The sequence below is a fragment of the Anarrhichthys ocellatus genome, unplaced genomic scaffold, assembly GCF_004355925.1.
Source record: "Anarrhichthys ocellatus isolate YVR2014 unplaced genomic scaffold, GSC_Weel_1.0 scaffold7, whole genome shotgun sequence".
NCBI classification, from domain to species: Eukaryota; Metazoa; Chordata; class Actinopteri; order Perciformes; family Anarhichadidae; genus Anarrhichthys; species Anarrhichthys ocellatus.
This window is the reverse complement of record NW_022280037.1, coordinates 101,416-112,770: the sequence shown is the minus strand read 5'-3', so window position 1 is coordinate 112,770 and position 11,355 is coordinate 101,416. Positions and strand designations below refer to the sequence as shown.

The window sequence follows — 11,355 nt, the reverse complement described above, 5'->3', positions numbered from 1 at the left end:
GGGGGGGGGGAGAGAATATGAAGAGAAATTAAGGTTATTTTATTGGGCAAAAATCCAGTAAGGTTGTAGAAAGGACTTTTGTTACTGTGATTTAAATCCACATTGCAGAAAGCTGCTTGAAAAAAAATCGATGCGGTAATTTTTATTGAAAGAAATGGAGCCCTCTCGCACATTTTATATTTCTGTTTAAATATTTTCTGACCGAATAATAAAATCTAAAATGTTTATGTTCTGCGTAATATCCGGTGTGAGCGTCACACTTCCTTTTTCATCCTCCGTGCAGTGCAACAATGGCGTCCTGTATTGAGGTTCGTAACTTCCATTTTAATGTCAAATTACCTAATTTATTTTATATTGTGTTAAATTACAGTCCACTAATATAATTCCTTTACGGGCGATGTGTCATGTTGCCGTCGGAGAGCGTGTTTCTGTTCCTTACTTGTTGTTTACAATCTCGCGTTGTGGTGCTAAGCTAACCGATGCTAGCGACTGCTAACTAACGCTAGCGCGTCACCATCTTGTCTGTTAGAGTCGACACTCGGCGATAGACAGTCTGGTTTTATAATGTATCGTACAAAGATAACGATAACGTTCACCGTCGGTATCTTCAGGAGTCTGCTACAGCCACAGAAGAGGAGGAGCAGAATGAAACTCATCCCTCCGAGAAGAGGGAATCGAGACTTCGGAAATTCCGAGAGTTACATTTCAAACGGGTGAGTTACGAGTTTTAATTAAGTCACATTTACGTTATAGCGGCCAACTCTTACGTCATTACATGGCTGGGTGTTTATTTACGTGCACAACGTGTCATCGCGTGTTGTTTTCCCGTTGCAGAATGAAGCACGTAAGCTCAACCACCAGGAGGTCGTGGAGGAGGACAAGAGACTGAAGCTCCCGACTAACTGGGAGGCTAAGAAAGCCAGACTGGAGTGGGAGCTCGCTGAAGACGAAAAGAAAAAAGTATTTAAGTCTCTTAAGTATTCAAGTACTTACAAACTCTATAGTACTGTGCATATTCAGAATGACGAGATGTCCCTGATCAGAAGTCATCTAAGATGTCATTTCTCTCTTCACATTGACATGGTTGTGATGAAGCTGAAGTACCATAACATTATTTCTAAGGATCGGTGTAGTTTGCTCAAGAGGAGGGGTGCTTTTTGGTTTCAAATGTTTTGATTAAGTAAATTAGCACTGACTGAGGCCACGTGCTGTGGTAGCACATAAATCACTGTGCAAGATATTTAGTTGACACCCTGCCTTTAATTTAATACACCCCTATAATCCCTATGGTGCTCTGGGGATGCATATATTCAAAGCATATCTTTTGTCACTGCTTTCTCCTAAGAGAATGATAATGATTCAAAACATCTCCACCAGTACATCTTGAATACTGCCACAAACTCAGCAGAGGGGCAGTTTACTCATGAAATATCGAATCATTTATACATACGTAACATAACCATGTTTTTCTTTCAGGAATGTGCTGACAAAGGGGAGGACTATCACAGAGTGAAACTGCTTGAAATCACCGCTGAAGATGCAGAGCGGTGGGAGAGGAAGAAAAGGAAGAAGAACCCAGACACAGGATTTGCAGGTTGGTGGCGGGGATGCCAGTGAAGACGCACATAAGTTGTGTGCAGCGTACTCTGTGGTTGCACTTATACGATACTTGTCATAACGCGTGAATGGTGTTGCAAAATGCATTTATATTTAAAAACAAGCGCCAATGTACGCAGACGATCAGCTCAAAGTCATGTGTAATACACTTCATACAATCCTGTCAAAAACAATATTTAAACTAGCCAAGCAGCTGCTGAGTGGCGGCGATGCACTCGGCAGTGTGTACACCGGTAGTTCAGACAATAAAAGGTGTTTTGAGAAAGTGTGAGTTACCGCAACCACGAGAGGTCCTTGACCAGCCATAACTAGCCGCTCAAAATATTACAGTTCACTGTAGCAGAATGTGAGATTTAGCCGGGATGATCTCATTGAGGTTTTTAACATCTTTTCCAAAGGGAGTAACCACATTGTTTTGCTTTGCAACTAACTTTTGTTGGTAGAAGGAACCAAAAGGATGCCATCTTTTAATTACACAACACATGTTGGCACCAACCTGATATTCACTTAAACAAAGAAACAGCTGTATGAAATAATAAAGCTCAAAGTACAGACTAAAGACTGTGGCCGTTTGAAAAAAAATCTAAACTAATTACACGTATCTTGATCAATCATTTGTCCCTTTCACACCTAATAGAATCATTGTTTAACACACTGAAGTGGTTGTCACTGATTGTATTGACACTGGAATGTTATCGTGGCGTCAGGAAGTAACTTGGAAGCAAACGGCGATTGAATCAAACTACTTTATTTTAGGCACGACACCACAGAACCTCAGTCTACTCATTTAGTAAATTGTAATTTAATACAGTTGACTCTTGAGGAAACAAGCGGTTCACTGTGGGTTTTGCTGTGCCATGGCATGTTTCCCCACTTCCACCAAACAGGGAAGTGCTGCTGCCTAAGTCCTATGTAGGAGCAGTATACAGGGCAATACTGGTTGCATGTAAGGACCTCTTGGGATCTTAATCTTTGTTGAACTGCTTCGAATTTAATCTCCTGCAGAAAAGAAAAAAAAAGACTTGCTGTGTCTCATAAATATGACTTCCATCTGTTGCATCAAAACCTCTGAATTAAAACCTGTGGGGAGAAAATTATCACCAGAGGGGCCTCGAGAGAGGAAGGGAGTCCTAGAGAACCAGCCGCGGGATGTGTTGCTGAGCCTCGTGCCTGCTTGCTGTTTGTTCCGGTAATTATTATTAAATTTTTGTATTGCTCTCCGTCTCACACAATGGACTGCAGGTTATGCTGAGGCCCAATTCCGACAGTACCAGAGGCTCACCCGGCAAATCAGACCAGACATGGAAAGCTATGAGAAGCAGAGGGAGGATTGGTGAGTGACCCGTACTGTATTTGTGCTCTTTATCCAGATAGACGGGCGGCTCAACATGGGAAGAAATCTGGCATTACTATTTATTTGTGCAGTCCCACTAACAGGGCCATGAGGAGGATGACGTCTCTGCTATTACGACCGTAGCTGTGAAATTTCTCGTCAAGTGAAATGAATTGTAACATTTTGTCGTAAAACTCTCAGGCTTCACCCGTCACATGTGAACAAAGCATTTTCTATATGTGAAGTCCTGTACCCCCCCGTTTGCCCCGAAGTCAGTTTTGAAACAGTAAGTAATTTAAAGAATTTTTAAAGTGCAACGCAAGTTTGAAGAAGCGTTTGTCGCCTGCAGGTTATTCACACTCAAAAGACTGTTGATCATGCAGAGCTATGAAGGATGCACATACACATTTCCCCCCCGCGGCCACATTATCTCCTTTCATTGGGATGACCATCATCTCAATGATGGAATAGAGAAGTCGCTTTTAAGTATGTTCAAATTGTGATTATCTCTGGTTGTGCGTGTCTAATTCCTTTGCTGCTGCTCCACAGCGGTGAGGACTTCCACCCCACGTCCAACAGCCTGATCCACGGCACCCATGTCCCCACAAAGGACGGCATTGACCGCATGGTGGAAGATGTTGAGAAACAGTAAGTCACACTCGAGAGGACAGCTAGTAAACCAGAGACGTCGTATCCTCTCCTGACCCTCGCTTTCACTTCATCTCACTCAGCTTGCCCATGAAGTATGTTGGTCTCACTGGGCAGACTGGTGTGGCTCTAACAAGAAGCACTCGGCCAGGCTAACAAGCTGAATGCTAATGATGGACAACTTTGTCAAAATACTGTAAATAATTCAGGTCTTTAGTTTAATTATGATTGGCTTAAAGGAATACTTCACCCCCAAAATGACCATTTGTGTATCAATTATTCTCCCAGTGTCCCCTTGAGTTCTTGAGGAGAACTTAATTTTTCTCACATGCCTCCACAGGGAACAGAGAGAAGTCTTGTCCTGTCGCATGCTCAGTACTTCAAAAACACGCGCATCTTCACTAAAACCGCAATATCTGAAACACTTTGGAGTCTCGCGGTCGACTAGCGTGTCCTCGCAAGCGTGAGACGTTTTTTATTTGCTCAGCGTTAACTTTTAATTGATATAAAAATGCTCACTTTGTCGGTGAAGTATTCCTTCAAGGAATTCTAACCCCCAAAAAATTGACTTCAGAAAGACAGTGGGTACGTTGAGGCCTTTTTCCAGCACTGGTACACCACAAACGTAGTGTGAAGTCTGGAAATATGAGATTATCTCACTCGCAATAAACGGTGACTTTGTGGCCTCTTTGCCAGTTTAGGAAGAGGGGGGGGTGTTTTGTGTGAACCGGGGCCTATCTGAGCTGAAGAAACCCGCCCCTCATACAGAGTGCTTCTCAGGGTCCTAGTGGGGGCACAGCTCCTGATCAGACCGGGGCCTTATGTCAAACTGATGGTCCATATCATAGTGTACGTGGGTGTGGGTACAAGGTTTGGTAAACCTTTTATGAGAGCTACCATACCTTCACTCTCCCTCACATTTAACTGACTGCTGCTTCAGACTGTTTAGTTCTTCCAGGTTTTTGTCCCCTCTCACCCCTTTGTTACCCTGTTTTTCAGCCTGAGCTGTTCTATATTTGAGACAGTCTGAGGCTTGTGTTAGAGATGCGACTGTGGGGTATTAGACAAGGGTTCAGTTGCCAGGGTATGACGCATAACAATGCTTTGAAGACACATCGAATCAAGACTGGGACCTCACAAATTGACAGTATTTTCCTCCGAGTAAGCATGCGTTTTAGGTTTTCCGTCGCATCTCTGTTTGCCAAATTTAAATGCACACCCTCGAATTATTGCCTGTAGCCAATTATTGTCATTGGATATGCCGTTTATGAAGTCCTCCCTAAGCTGCTTTTATTTGCGATTGTCAGGATAGAGAAGCGGGCCAAGTACAGCCGACGCAGGGCCTACAACGACGACGCAGACATCGACTACATCAACGAGAGGAACGCCAAGTTCAACAAGAAGGCGGAGCGCTTCTACGGCAAATACACAGCCGAGATCAAACAAAACTTGGAGAGAGGCACAGCTGTCTAGAGGGTCCATCACCTCAGCGGACATGTTCTTGTGCAGTTTTGTCTTCATTCAGGAGACTTGGATGCTTTTTTTTTTTTTCTTGTCTTTACTTGCTGCATAACTAGAACATGCGTATTAAAATGCTAAAAATGGACTCCGTGTTGTAAAGCGGTAGTCTGACTTTATTATATGATGCTGAGGTTATCTGTAAGATGTGTGGTGTCCTTTGTACAATACTCAAAGTTAAATCAACTGTTGTGATTATTTTTATCCTTTCTTTTTAAATAAACCACTTCCAGTTATCTTGCACACTTGTTTGTGTTTCTGTGGGCTGAGTGCGCGCAGTCTCATGATGGGAGACGTGAGCGTGAGAACGAACTGCCATCGAGTACCATCAAACCTCGTGGCGCGTTTAGCCGAAGATGCCAGCCAAAAGCATGCTTCTAGGTGCACAGAGAGACGAAGACCAACAATTGAGCAATTCAATTTCTTCATTATCGTCTACAGCTCAGTCTAACTAACTTGCCCCAAGCTGCGACATGAGCAGGAAAGCCTTGTGACTGGAGAAGAGATAACGGACAACAACAGGTTCCCATGCCTCAACTTCTGTCGGTGTGAGTCCAGAGGCATTGCCCTCGCACAGACACACACTAAACACTGGTTTGTGTAGTCACACCAGCACTGAATCAAACATACCATTGTATACATATTTATAACGATCTGTTCCATCTAATCTGAATGAATCAATAGAGTTGAACCCCACAATACATGTATGGGATTTAAAGGATGGTGTGCAAAGACTCCATGACACAAGTTGTTTGTTTCACTGATGAAGGGTGGGGGAGGGCTTCGGGTGATTGCTTTGATACCTGACTGCTCTAGAGCACTTAAGGGAGTGGATTAAACGTTCAGATGCATGATTATGATATTTCTGTAGTCTTATCTGATTAGCCCGTGGGACGTTGGCTGGGACTCGTACGAGGAACAACACTGCATAAATTCATTGTGGTGTCTCAGAGAAAAATCTGACACCTTTTGATTCTTTCAAGGCCAACCGTCTGTTTAAAGTGTTCCTCGTGATGCAAAATGGGTATGATTTAAAGCCAGTAAGCAGAGGAAAATGTCTGGATGAATAACAAGTGTATCAAATAAACGGTGCCCCACCCTCTGCTCCAGTCCCACTAACACTCACTGCCTTGTGTTTTTGCATGTCTTATCTCCCGTCAAGGTAATTAATCAGGATCACAGGTCAGTTTACAGCAGGAGACACACAGTCTGGGAGTCAGGAGTAATTAAAACTCTGTGATTTTTACCTTTTTATTACAACAGATTTTAACATGCATCTAAATATCAGCCTTGACGTTCAAATTTACTACCCACTTAATAGACAGTTATCTCCCCTTCAATAGATAAATTACCTTCTGGCAATAATACACCAGTATTTTAAACACGGGCTGAGAACCAGTCAATTTGAATACACACACACGCTTTAGGGTAAGTAGCACAGCAGCCACAATAGCCGGATATATCGAGTTACTCAAGGAGGAACATGTACAAATCATGTGTTAGCAGACAGATGATCACCTAACATCAATCACCAGCAACTGAGTCCCATCAGCAAACCAAAAAACACTGTTTAGTGAGTGCAGCTGTGATAGATTGTCACATGGTTGCAGGTGTAATACACAGCAGATGTACAATAGTAGGAAAAGCACAGGTGTTACTAATAACTTTAACGACTGCTCTGTGGCGTTCAAGCGACCCAGTGAGCACAACAATGCACTATATCAGGAGCCCACAGCTAAATGGAACTCAGGCATCGTTATGTTTATTTAATACCTGTGCTTTCACTACTGTGACAGGTCAAAAATGTCCAGGCAAGAGTTGCCATTTTGTATCACTTCGTTCATATTTAATCAAAGCTGTTGGGGGTGATTCACACATCAACCTCAGTCTAAAGCATGACCCATCCCTAACGATAGTTATACACAAGAGAAACAAATAGAAAATGTGATAATACTGACACCGTGTGGTCATCATAAAGAATGCAAGTTCATTTCAATCCATTCACGAGCACTCAGGCTGGAGAGTAGGATCAGAAACCTAAGAAACGTGGCAGAAGTTTTAGCTGGTAAGAGAAGGCCAGGAAACACATTCTGTGTATTTTTGCAATGAGGCAGATGTGTCACTTGATTGCCTTTAACTGCCCAATCTCTATGTAGCAGTTTATAAATGCTCTCTTTTGTTGCCTTTTACTCAATCCCAGGCCTTTCTCATGGCAGACATTTTGACTCATGGTAGGAAAACACAGGTGTTAGGCCTACTAACAACACTAATGATGACGGCTCCGCTCTATTCTAGTGTTCCAATGAGTGACAGTGAGCAAGCATGGACAACACCAGGAACCTGAAGTTAAAGCACCAAAATGGAAGTTGGCCAGGATTTATTTAATTATTTACATTTTTAAATCAAGATATCACGTACCAAGTACGTTGCACAGAATTGTTTATGTACCCATCATTATTTACCCCACTGGAATATCTAAGCATACCATAACTTTACTCTAGTAACTGGTAAGTAGTACGGCGTAATCCTATATGGACAATCAACCTCGTTACTATTAGTTAAAATCGAATTTGTATGTCTAATGTATTTTAGTCAGTGTTGGACTCTGAAGCCCCAATAACTTCCCATTAAAGCGATTCCCTAAATACTTATTCAAGGCTCAAGATGCAGGTACTGAGACTAATAAGACAGAAATACTTTTTATCAAATAAATATCTTTATTGAAGCACAATATACAACAAAAGGGAAAAACAAACCAAATAATCCCACCTGATCGAATTCTTCACATCTTCTCACATAACTTTTTCATCTGCAATAAAGCTCCTGCCATGAAATGGTCAAACATATGTACAAAGTATTTATAGTATTCACAGCGTCCATGTACTCTGCCACACTAGGGTGACCCGGCGAGCGCGTGTTTGCGTGCCCTGGAGGCGTGGCCTGATTTGACTGGCTTCCAGTGGCCATACGGCTTCCTGCTTTCATAGCTGTCCATTCTGGAAGTTACCTTAGCACCGGATGGAGCTGCCGCTGTTGGTTTTACCATGGAGTTCTACCGGGACAAGAGTAGGAGTGAAGATGACGTTAGGACACATCGATGTATTGTCGGCTTCATGTAAAGCAGTGTTTGGCTCTTAACATCAACAGGATTAAACAAATCATGAATAAGCTGCTATTTAGGTCACTTACATTAATGCTGAAAGAGATGGTTTTCCTTTTTGGGGACGTCCTTGGGCTGAACATATCATCAGACTCCTCATCGCTCTGTTTCAAAAAAGACAAAGAAAAGCAGACATAGTGAGATATACGTGTAGAACTGATGCTGTGTGCTTTCAGTTTGTTATGCTCTTACAGATAAATTATAGTTCCCACTGATAATATTGTAAAGCATTTCATTGTATAGTGAATTATTTAAGTGTTAGTTTCAACACTAACACCCCCCCCCCCCCCCCCCCCCCCTGTCAAAGACTTGGCTCCACCATTTAAAAAGTAGACATAGAAACAGAATAAAACAAGAAAATGCAAAAAGAAAAGTATCATAGTAAGAAAGGATGTCTTCTCTGTCTACAGTGGCAGAATGATGGCGACGTAGGTTTCCCAGCCCTCAGCACACGGCTGGTGAACCAACTTATCTTTGGCACACGGAGAGGAGTTCTTCGTCTGTTTTTAGCTCTCTTGACAGGGATAGTCACTATAATGCAGTCCACACGCCTTTGCTCCATCAGCGAGTGAAGGATTCTGCTAAATAACAACGACCCATTTCAACTTCAAGCAGAAATACATTGGAAATGTCAAAATTCTACTGCCTATCTCTATCAAGTGGAGTCAGTGTAATACAACGTCTGAATTGCTCATGAAGCATCTATGTGAGGGAATTAGCATTTGTATTGACTGTGTGCATCATGTCTGATAATCTGCATGCGCTTGTCTGATTGCAAACCTCCAGTTAACTTATGACTTTGTGAACATTGCAAGGGTTATCAGATAAACTTTCACGCAAACACGTATTGTTGTCACCTAAGTCACATGACAGCCCTTTAATCCCAGGTGCCGATGAGTCAAGGAGACCACTGTCATGTTATCTATGAAGACAGGAATAAATACAGAGTATGTATATTCCCTCAGGGGTCCAGAGGTTAACACAAGACAGGAAATTCAACACAGCATAAAGCTAATCAATAGACACCTGTAGACATTGCAACAAAGATAAGAGTAGATCAGGCAAAGTGTAACTTTGATCAAATTACGTGACAGCTAAGATCAACTTCCATTATTAAATCAATAAAATTCTCAACACACCTTACCTTGTATTTACATGTAGTCCTAGATGGGGTGAAAACTTCTGTGCGTTTAATAGTAATCTGTGAGACAGCCTGATTTTAAGCGTGTATTGTGTTCAATGTGAAGCTGACAGTCACTCTCAGACACCCACCTCTGACAGAGTCTTTTCAGGGTCTTGTCTCACCCATCTTGTCTCTGGCAAAACCTGTTTGGACTCCTCCGCCGGCTCAGACAGGATTGGTTTCACAATCTCAGGAAGTTCGAGCTTCTCCACTACTACGACGGTGGTGGTAGCATTGGCCTTCGCAGCCTTGATGTGTTTTCCTTTATCTGGGGAACACACACACACAAAAAAACAAGTTTAAATCACTAGTAAAATTCATAATTTTTGCCAGAGTAATGCCTATTTCCCTCATCAATTCAACTCACCATCACAACTCAAGTTGACAGAATGCTCTGACGATCCGGACCCTGAGCTGCTTCTGTGGTTCCTGGGCGGGGACTGGGAAAACCTGCTCACGGCAGTCCTGTGCCGGCTCCTCCGGCTGGATGGCTTGGAGCGGGACCTGTTGCGTCGGTGCCTGGAGGCTGAGGGTGAGCCGTGATGGGCCCTGTGGCGCCGCGGTGGGGATCCGCAGCCACGGCCGTGCCTGCGATGGTTATCACAGCGACAGCGGGAGGAAGGTCTGTGGCAGCGCGGGTGAGAGCGGGACCGGCGGCGAGAGGAGGACCGGCTTCTGGACGAAGACGAATGAGACCGGTGACCTCCCTTGTGGCCGTTGCGCCCCCTGTGGCGGCCAGAGCAGCGTCCGCTGCCGCCGCTGCTTTTGGACCGTGAACGGGAGCCAGCGGGGCTTTTCTGGTCAAAGATGACATTGATGCCGTCACTCTGACGAACGTGGGCAATCTCCGAGTGAGAGTCTTCTCCTTTGGTCATTGTTGTATTTTCTGCCACAAGCTGAAATGAGACATAAGTACTTAAAAAAAATAAAAAACCGTAACCGTTTACAACAATTAGTAAACCATAAATGTACTGGTCATATTACAAAGTACGTAAGTTACACAGTCTATGTTAAAGCCTACAGCTAGTGTTGCACAACAAGTAGAGCAAGGGCTGAAAGCGGCCTACTAGCCAAAGCTAGCTTAACTAACTCGAGCTAACATCTGTTTTCGCTCCAAAAGACGCCGTATGCAGTCCGTTCGCCTTTCATGAAAAAAAAGACATAACCTGAACCTAAACATTACAGGACACTACATATACTCACAAATAGAAGATACACGACACGTTAACTCGTGCTAGTTTGGCAAAACAGTTAGCCATGCTAGCTGACGTCATAGGTCTTACCAGGCCGACTTTAGATTGAAGCCTTTGTTCCGATAACGTCGACGTAAACGCTATAAAGCCAACGTTAGAACAAAATAGTCCCTCTTAAAAACGTATAACGAGACGATTACTCACGAATATAGCTCAAAGTGATATAAATATGTTAGTTTGTAGCTGAATATTAGCGAACGCGCGATCGTTGTCTCTTCCTCGAAGTTGATCCGACCGTTGCTCGTATGAAGAAACGCGGGTTGGCCGGTGGGTGGAGCAACGGTAGTCTCTGGAAAATTCCAGTCACGTGGTCCTGTTCTTGTTGTTGTGTCTGGTGGTGACTTTTAAAATAGCATAAAGTCCATTACGATAAGATAACACTGAAAATTCTGAGATCAGATTTGTTTTCAATACCTCTATCCAATGGTAAAATGTCAGCAACACTGTCCAATAAATAAGACTGTAAGGTCTTTGGATCATTTTATAGAAGTGTAGCATTAAACAACACTTAGCTGTGGTTCAAACCAAATGAATCAAACTCTCGCTGTAACTGGCATTCATTTAAACACAATTTTCAGATTCTCCATCAAACACTGATGAGTCACATGTTGAACAATGTGGTATTAGCAAAGCCCCGAGGGCT

The 11,355-nt window shown here is 43.1% G+C and overlaps 2 protein-coding genes across 2 annotated transcripts; one reads left to right on the top strand and one right to left on the bottom strand.

Moving 5' to 3' along the window:
- The first annotated feature begins 274 nt into the window (after positions 1 to 274).
- syf2 (SYF2 pre-mRNA-splicing factor) lies at positions 275 to 5,359 on the top strand. Its single transcript, XM_031846964.1, has 7 exons — positions 275 to 308; positions 612 to 713; positions 835 to 960; positions 1,477 to 1,594; positions 2,860 to 2,950; positions 3,500 to 3,598; positions 4,906 to 5,359. The coding sequence occupies exons 1-7, from the start codon at positions 291 to 293 to the stop codon at positions 5,069 to 5,071; spliced, it is 720 nt and encodes a 239-aa protein (XP_031702824.1). The 5' UTR covers positions 275 to 290; the 3' UTR covers positions 5,072 to 5,359.
- Positions 5,360 to 7,813: 2,454 nt separating this feature from the next.
- On the bottom strand, positions 7,814 to 10,957 carry rsrp1 (arginine/serine-rich protein 1). The gene is made up of 5 exons (XM_031847648.1): positions 10,743 to 10,957; positions 9,827 to 10,355; positions 9,549 to 9,727; positions 8,306 to 8,380; positions 7,814 to 8,168 (listed from the first exon to the last, which is right to left on the bottom strand). Exons 2-5 carry the CDS (start codon positions 10,332 to 10,334, stop codon positions 8,010 to 8,012), a joined length of 921 nt encoding a protein of 306 aa, XP_031703508.1. The 5' UTR covers positions 10,335 to 10,355; positions 10,743 to 10,957; the 3' UTR covers positions 7,814 to 8,009.
- Positions 10,958 to 11,355: the final 398 nt, after the last annotated feature.

Bases quoted from the DNA above. Each gene is read 5' to 3' on its own strand.
- syf2 (XM_031846964.1), top strand. The intron at 1,595-2,859 runs GTTGGTGGCGGG...AATGGACTGCAG, and splicing joins CCCAGACACAGGATTTGCAG to GTTATGCTGAGGCCCAATTC. The intron at 3,599-4,905 runs GTAAGTCACACT...TGCGATTGTCAG, and splicing joins GTGGAAGATGTTGAGAAACA to GATAGAGAAGCGGGCCAAGT.
- rsrp1 (XM_031847648.1), bottom strand. From the start codon at position 10,334: ATGACCAAAGGAGAAGACTCTCACTCGGAGATTGCCCACGTTCGTCAG. The intron at 9,728-9,826 runs GTGAGTTGAATT...TGTGTTCCCCAG, and splicing joins TGTCAACTTGAGTTGTGATG to ATAAAGGAAAACACATCAAG. The intron at 8,381-9,548 runs GTGGGTGTCTGA...TTTTTGAAACAG, and splicing joins CTGAAAAGACTCTGTCAGAG to AGCGATGAGGAGTCTGATGA.